Genomic DNA, 7,877 nt, shown 5'->3' with positions numbered 1-7,877 from the left:
CATGGGGGATTCCATGGGGGATTCCATGGGGGATTCCACATGCGATTCCTGGTCAGATTCCATGTGGTTCCATGTGCGATTCCACGGGTGCGATTCCATGGGTGCGATTCCATGGGTGATTCCGGGTCAGATTCCGTGGGATTCCATGGGGGATTCCATGGGTGATTCCATGTGATTCCATGGGTGATTCCTGGTCAGATTCCATGTGATTCTCTGTGATTCCATGGGATTCCATGGGATTCCATGGGCGATTCCTGGTCAGATTCCATGTGATTCCATGTGATTCCATGGGTGATTCCATGGGTGATTCCCGGTCAGATTCCATGTGATCTATGTGCAATTCCATGTGCGATTCCAGGTCTGATTCCGTGTGCGCTGCTGCCTCCCTTCGGGGGGGGGGTGACACGAGGGACCCCAGCCCACCCAGGACCCCCACCACGAGCCGCGTTCCCGGCAGGAAAAATCCTTCTTGGGGGGAGGTTCGCGGGGATTTCCCAGCAGGAAAAGCCCCTCTCAGGGGGGTTCCGGGGGGATCCCAGCAGGAAAAGCCCCTCTCAGGGGGGTTCCGGGGGGATCCCAGCAGGAAAAGCCCCTCTCGGGGGGTTCCGGGGGGATCCCAGCAGGAAAAGCCCCTCTCGAGGGGGTTCCTGCCCCAGGAGGTTCTGGGGGGTGCGCGCCCCCCCCTCCTGCTCCTTCCCAGCTCTGGCACCTGGGAAACTGGGGCGGGAAAATGGGGAAGGGGAACTTGAGGAAGGGGGAATTGAGGGAGGGGAAACTGAGGCAGGAGCCGTGCGAGAGGCTCAGCCCCGCACATCTCAGGTGACCCCCACTCCGTGGCCCACACCCGGGGTTTTTTGGGGGGATGGGAGCGTCCCCAGTTCCTGTCATGTCCCTTCTCCAGTACCAGCGGCCGTCAGGGTGGGGAAATTCCCCCCGGAGCCTCCGGGACCCCGAGGTTGAAGCACCCGGGGGGTTTGGAGACCTCAGAACAGTCGAGGGGGACCCCGGGGATAGCGTCCCTTTGTCCCCGCCCCCGCGGCACCTCTGGCCGGTGCCACCATCGCTCAAAGTGACAAACACGGGTCAGGGAGCGCTGGCCGCAGCCCCCCGCCCCGCCCCGCCCCGCCCCCTCCCCCCCAACCCCGGGGCCCCCCAGCCCCTCGTTTCTCCCTAATTGCATTCCCCAGTGTTATGCAAATGAGGCGGCCCGGGCGCAGCTGCCGGGATTAAATTAGACCCCGTTAATACGCGGTAATTGCGCTTCCGCACGGGCCCAGGAATTCCAGCCGGGCCGCAGGGGCGGGAAGCGCCTTTCCCAATATTTACTCTGGAAATTGCCCTCCCTTCCAGGCCGCGGCCCCGCCGGGGGGATGAGGGACACCGGGGTGGGGGGGACACGGGGGCAGGGCTGGGATGAGCTTCCCTTGTTCTCATCAGCCCCAAATTCGCCCCAATCTGCGGCTTTGGGAGCGCCTGGGGGGTGGCTTCATCCCCTTTTCCAGGTGGAGCATCCTTGAGGTGGAACATCCCGGGGTGGAGCTGCATCCGCGTGAGGCATCATCCAGGTGGAGCATCCCAAATTTGGCTCCTTTTGGCCAGTCCTGGAGCCTTCGGGAGGACTCCACGACCTCCTAAATCCTGGTGGAATTGCCCTTGTCCCCCGCGGCTGAGGAGGAAGAGGAGGAGGATGATGATGATGATTTCAGGGGGGGCTTGCTAAAAGGGTCACGTTGTGGGGATATTTCGGGAATGACCATCAGCTCAGCACCTGCCACACCTTCCCTGGGGGTCACTGCCCGCCCCTGGGGGTCTGCGCTGCCCAGAGCCCCCCGGCAGAGAGGGACACTTGGGGCTGGGCGTGTCACCAGTGCCGGGGGATGGGGAGCGGGGAGAGATGCGGGGTGGCGAGAGGATGGGATGGGGGGGGTTCCCGAGGGATGAGGGAAGGGAAGGGGACGAGCGAAGGGAACATCTTTGCCGAGCGTCCCCGGGGGGGGCCGCGGCCGCCGTAACCCCAACAGATGCGGGGCCCCGGCACAATGGGATCAGCGGCGGCACGTGGCCGGCGCAGACAATGCCCTGCACCCCCCGGGGGTCCCGCGGCCCCGGGGGAGCCCGAGCCGTGTCCCCCCTTCCCCGGGGCGCCCACCGGCCCCTTTGTGCGGGTGCCGGGACCTGTTGGAGCCATCTGTCAGGGGGGGCCCGCAACAGGCAGATTTATCGGCCGCAATCTGTTCGTGCCGCCCGGCCCGCGCGCCGGGAAGGGAGCCACGGAGCCGCCTAATGAATTAATTAGTATTCCCCGTAATCCCGGGCTGCCGGGGCCGCGATTCCGAGCGCTCCGGGGCCATGGGGAAGGGTCCCGCGCGGGGACGCGGGGATTTGGGGAGCAGCGGATGGATGGGGGAAGTCAGGGAGGTGATTTTTGGGGTGTCACCGCTGTCCCCCCCCCCCCCTTTCAGCCCGGCTGCTGCAGAGGGGCGCAACTCCTGCCCCAAGCTGGGGGACCCCCAGGTCCGAGGGCTTCCCCAGTCCTCAGGCCAAGTTAAACGACCCAGGATCCCCGAAATTTCGGGGGGGTGTCTTTTTTCCGCCCCCCGCTCTCCCTTCTCGGGGGCTGCCGAGCCTCCAGGTCCATTCCCCCGCCTGTCCCCAGCTCGGCCGGGCCCCTTCTGGCTCTACCGAGCGATAATTACTCCCCTTCGCTCTCTCATTACAGCCGGGAGGGGGTCGCAGCCCCCGCGCCCACCCCCAGCACCCGGGTGGGAGCCGGTGTCACCCTCGGTGTCACCAGGGCAGTGCCCAGCAAGGGGGGGCGGCGGGTGGGGACACCCCCAGGCCTGTGGCACTGGTGGCACCGTCACATCGTGTCTTGGGGGATGCGGACCCCCGGGGGCTCCCCCGAGGAGGGGGCTGAGTGCCGCGGGCTGTCCTGGGGCTGGGCAAACTGGGGGGGCCCATGCGGGGGTGTCCGTCCGGGGGGGTCCATCCATGGGGGTCCATCCAGGGATTCCCGAGGGTCCCCCCTCGCCCCGCCAGTCCCCAATCCCGGAACGCTCGGGCGCTGCCGTCGGGGTCCCGGTGGGGCCGCGGGAGGAGCCGGGCCCGGTCACTCCCCCCGTGGGAGGAGCCACGCGGGACCCGCGGCCGGGCAGGAGCCGCGGGCAGCGCGGAGCTCTCAAAACCGCCCGAGCGCGGAGCCGCCGGTGCCCGCTGCGCTCCCGGTGCCGCTCGGCGGGAGCTGCCCGCGCCCCCGGGGCTGGCCCCGCTATGTCCCCGGGCAAGTGACACAAGTGACAGCGGGGGACTCGCTGCGGTGCCCAGGTAAGGGCGGACCGGGAACCCCGGGGGTGCCCCCGACGGGGCTCCGCGGCCGCTCGGTACTCCCGGTTCCCCCGGGATGGCGCGGGGGGCTCTGCCCCCGCGGAGAAGCGGCGGGACCCCGGCCCGGAGAGGGGTTGAGCCGCCGGGGGTGCGGGGAGAGGGGCGGGATGGGGCCACAGCCGCTCCCGCCGGTCCCCGCTGGGGACGGAGCCGCGGTCCCGGGGCCGAGCGGGGACACCGCGAGGGTGCGGAGACCCCCGGGCACGGCGGGGCCGGGGTCTCGCTGGGGATGGAGGTGGTGAAGGAGGCGACTTCCTCAGGTAATTCCCTCTTTGTGTAATTTCTTTCCGGTTTTTTTTTTTTTTTTGGTTTTTTTTTTGTTTGTTTTTAATCAATATTCTGCAGAAAGAAAGCAAAATCCCCTTAAAAATTCCAACGGGACTTCCAGAGAGAAAACTTTCCCTGGAAATGCCGGGCAGGGCAAGGGCGCGGGGCTCCCCTCGAGAAGGGAGCCCCAAACGCGGGGATTTCCTCCCGGGATGGATCCTGGTCCCCGGGAGCAGCGAGGGGAGGGAGGGCCCCCGAGGATGGGGGGGAAAAGGAACCCCCGGCTGCAATCTGGAGGGGTTTTGGGGCAGATCTGCAGCCTTTTGGGGCTGATCTCAGCGGGGCCATGCCCTCATCCCACCAGAGCGACTCGGGACCAGCCAGACCCATCCCCCCACCCCCAAAACGATCCTCCCCCCCCCCCCCCATCCGATTTCCCAGCCTCCGCCAGACCCCCGGTGCTCCGCCAGGAGTTAATTGGGGCTGCGTGGTCCTTTGGGGATACGGCAGCAATTAACACCCTAATCCAGCCCGGGAGCCCCATCACGCATATTAAAAGTGGGATTTTCCGCGTGGGATGGTCGGGAAAGGGGAGCCGCGGCTCGGGCAGCACTTCCAGCAAAGCTGCTTAGGGGCTAAAGCTTTATGGAATGAGTCAGGGACGGTGATGGGATTTGGGGGGGCTGATTAATGGGGACCCGGGGCCTCTCCCGGTGCTGCCACCGAGGGGAACGGAGGCTCAGGGAAGGAAATTCTCAGACCGGGAATTCCCAGCCCCCTGTTGTCACCCCCAATGTGACAGTCGGGGTGGAGGGCGCGACAGAAGGGATTCAGGAGTGGGAATAACCCCGAAATGGGATGGTTGGAAGCCCTGGGAAAGGAGGTGCTGGAGCCCAGGGAGAGGCATCAGCAGTTCCCAGATGAAATCCAGTGGAAATTGAGGGGGAAATAGCGGAGAAAGGGAATCCGTGGGTGCCGGGAGCTGCTGCTGTGCCTGGAGGGAGAATTTCCCAACATTTTGAGGATTCTCCCTCTGGAACCCTTTTCCATGTCCCTGTCCCTCCCTTGCAGAGCTCGGGGATGCCCCAGAGCTGCGCCAAGCCCTCGGACATGGCCGAGCTCGTGAGCAGCCAGGGCTGGATGGACGAAATGCCGGGAGCCAAGGCCGAGCTGAAAGAGGGGGACACCAGGACAGGTCCCTTCGGGCTGGGGCCGGCCCTGACCGAGGAGCGCGACAGCGTGGAGGAGGAAGAGGAGGAGGAGGAGGAGGAAGACGGGGAGAAGCCGAAGAGGAGGGGCCCGAAGAAGAAGAAGATGACCAAGGCCAGGCTGGAGCGGTTCCGGGCGCGGCGGGTCAAGGCCAACGCCCGGGAGCGCACGCGGATGCACGGCCTGAACGACGCCCTGGACAATTTGCGCAGGGTCATGCCCTGCTACTCCAAAACCCAGAAGCTCTCCAAGATCGAGACGCTGCGGCTGGCCAGGAACTACATCTGGGCCCTGTCCGAGGTGCTGGAGACGGGGCAGACGCCCGAGGGGAAGAGCTTCGTGGAGATGCTGTGCAAGGGGCTGTCCCAGCCCACCAGCAACCTGGTGGCCGGCTGCCTGCAGCTGGGCCCGCAGCCGCTCTTCCTGGAGAAGCACGAGGAGAAGGCCCCTGCCTGCGAGTCGGCCCTGGCTGGCCACTCCTTCGGCTACCAGGGGCTGCCCAGCCCCCCCTACGGCTCCATGGAGTCGCACCTGCTGCACCTGAAGCCGCCGGCCTTCAAGAGCCTGGTGGACGCTTCCTTCGGGAGCCACCCCTCTGACTGCTCCACGCCCCCCTACGAGGGGCCCCTGACGCCGCCCCTGAGCATCAGCGGGAACTTCTCCCTGAAGCAGGACGGGTCCCCGGACCTGGATAAATCCTACCCCTTCATGGCCCACTACCCCTCGGTCAGCCTGGCCGGAGCCCACGGACACGGCTCCCACTTCCAGAGCTCCGTGCCCCGCTACGAGATCCCGCTGGATGTGAGCTACGAGTCGTTTGCACCTCATGTGGCCGGGCCCCAGCTCGGTGCCATCTTCAACGAGTAGTGGGGCCGGACAGGGGTTTGGGGCAGGGAGAAGTCGGGCGTGGAGCCGTTGCCAAGGCGGACACAGCCGGAGCGAGGGGGGTGAGGGACCCCGAGCATCTCTGCAGGACGCGGCCCTGGAGGTGGCCGGTGCCACCCCGCTGCTGTCCCCGCTGCTGTCCCCAGGAGCCACGTGTACCTTTCTGAGCTCTGAGTGGTCGCTGCCGCGTCCCCCAGAGATGCTCCCGAAGGTGCTTCCCCTCCAGGATGTCCATCCTGACACTGGATCCAGCCCCATCCAGCCCTTGGAACATCCATGGCCGAGGCGGCTCCTCTCCCTCCCTGCTCGGGGCAGTGGGGTGGGGACACATCCCTGTCAGCTCCTGCTGCCCCTCGGGGTGACCGGTGTCCCTTCCCCGTGCTCCAGTGTGGTCATGGATTTCTCAGTCCAGCCGTGGCTGGGTGGGAATGAGCTGGACACTTGTGGGAAACCAAAATGGGAGATTTCCCACCCCAGGGAGAACCTTCTCCTGCTGCCATCATGGATGGAGGGACAGCACCCAGGGAGGGAGGGACAGCACCCAGGGAGGGAGGGACAATGTCCAGGGATGGAGGGGCAGCGTCCAGGGACAGTGGTCCATCATCCCAGGTCAGTGGTCCATTGCCCAAGGATGGTGGCCCATCATCCATGGACGTCCCAGTCCCTTATCCCAGGTCACCACAGTCCAGCCAGGCCCTGACCACCCCTGTGGCCATCCCTTCACTGCTCCCCTCCCGCTACCCGACCCCTTCTGAGCCCCTCCTGGGCCCCCCAACCCCACGGGATCGTCCGCACACAGACCTGGAAACCCGGGATGGGATCCCGCTGATCCTTCCGAGAATCCCGACTGGAAAAGGAGCCACTGATCCCCTCTCCCGTTTGGGGCCTCTCCTCCTCTCGGTTCGTAGCATCCCCTGAGCGCCAACAAAAGCCTGTCTTAATTCCCTGCTTTATTTATTAATTACTGTGTGTGAGGGGTCCTAATTTATTTCCTCTCGTTTTCCACGGAAACCTGGGATGTGCCGAACGTTTTTCCCCCTCCGTCTTCCAGGCCCGTCGTGGGAATTCCCTTCGTGGAGACGTTGTGGTTTTTGCCGTGCTGGTGCTCCAGGGTTATTTATTAGCCATTATTTATTTAATTTATTTCCCTCCCCGCCCTCACCACCTGATTTTCTGGTGATAAACCCCAGTATTTCCATATTTAATGCCAAACTCCGTATTTAACGGCCATTCCATGGATTTGGGAGGCGAATCCTGCCGGCAGCTCCCAACTCCTCCGTGCATTTTGAGAAGAGCAATAACTTTTAAACGCTATGCAACGATTTTTTTGGTTTTGTTTTTCAAAGAAAAGCCAGGCAACTATTTTTGATGTCCCCGTTGGCCAAATCTCCCTGGTTTTGTATAAAGTTGGGAATTTGGAGATGATTTGAGGTCCCTGCCCAGCCCCCGGGTCCTGGGGCTTCTTCCCTTTTGTACTGAAAATGTTTTATCCTTTTGTAAAGAGAGCAGATTTGGGGTTTTTAGCTCGAATAAAGTCGTGGTCTTGTTTCAAGCAGCTTTGCCCCGGGGCTGTTGTCTCCTTTTTTGGGGGGCTGGGGTGAGGGTGGGGGCTGCCAGAGGATCCCTGACCTTGGAGAAGGGCTCTGTGGGGTGCTGGGGGGATTCGGGGTACCAGGAATGGGGGCAGAGCAGAGCCCTGAGGGCACTGGGGGGAATTGGGGGTAGAAGGAAATGGGGCACAGCACAGCCCTGGGGTCACAGGCAGATTTTTGGGGTGCAGGGCAGCCCTGGGGGTACCGGTGGGTGTGGGGAGCTGGGATGTGCCCCAACTGCTCCATGCAGGGACTCGGGGACACGTCCACGCAGGGGACACGGCCGTCCTGACTTCACCCCACCTCCTCCCCCGCAGCACCCCCGGGTCCCTCCGTCCCTCCGCAGCTGCGCCCCGACCCCTCGGCAGCGTCTGGCGGCCGTGGGGGCGCGTCCCCCCCGCGTCCCCTCGCGCGGGGACCCCGCTCCACGCGTCCCGCCCCGCTGTCCCCCGGCCCCGCGCCGGCTGTGCCGGAGCCCGGGGGAGCCGCCGCCGCTCGGCCCCGCAAGCTGCGCCCGGCTCGGGCTGAGGGCGGGGGGCT

At 64.8% G+C, this 7,877-nt stretch overlaps 1 protein-coding gene across 1 annotated transcript; it reads left to right on the top strand.

Annotated features, from left to right (window-relative positions):
* Positions 1-4,731: 4,731 nt before the first annotated feature.
* On the top strand, positions 4,732-5,727 carry NEUROD4 (neuronal differentiation 4; the record flags this gene model as incomplete). The annotated part of the gene is made up of 1 exon (XM_082298966.1): positions 4,732-5,727. One exon carries the CDS (start codon positions 4,732-4,734, stop codon positions 5,725-5,727), a length of 996 nt encoding a protein of 331 aa, XP_082155092.1.
* Between the last annotated feature and the right edge of the window lie 2,150 nt (positions 5,728-7,877).

Source organism: Coloeus monedula (assembly GCF_965178545.1).
Source record: "Coloeus monedula genome assembly, chromosome: 30".
NCBI lineage: Eukaryota > Metazoa > Chordata > Aves > Passeriformes > Corvidae > Coloeus > Coloeus monedula.
Note: the sequence above shows the minus strand (reverse complement) of the source record. Positions and strands in the feature narration are given on the sequence as shown.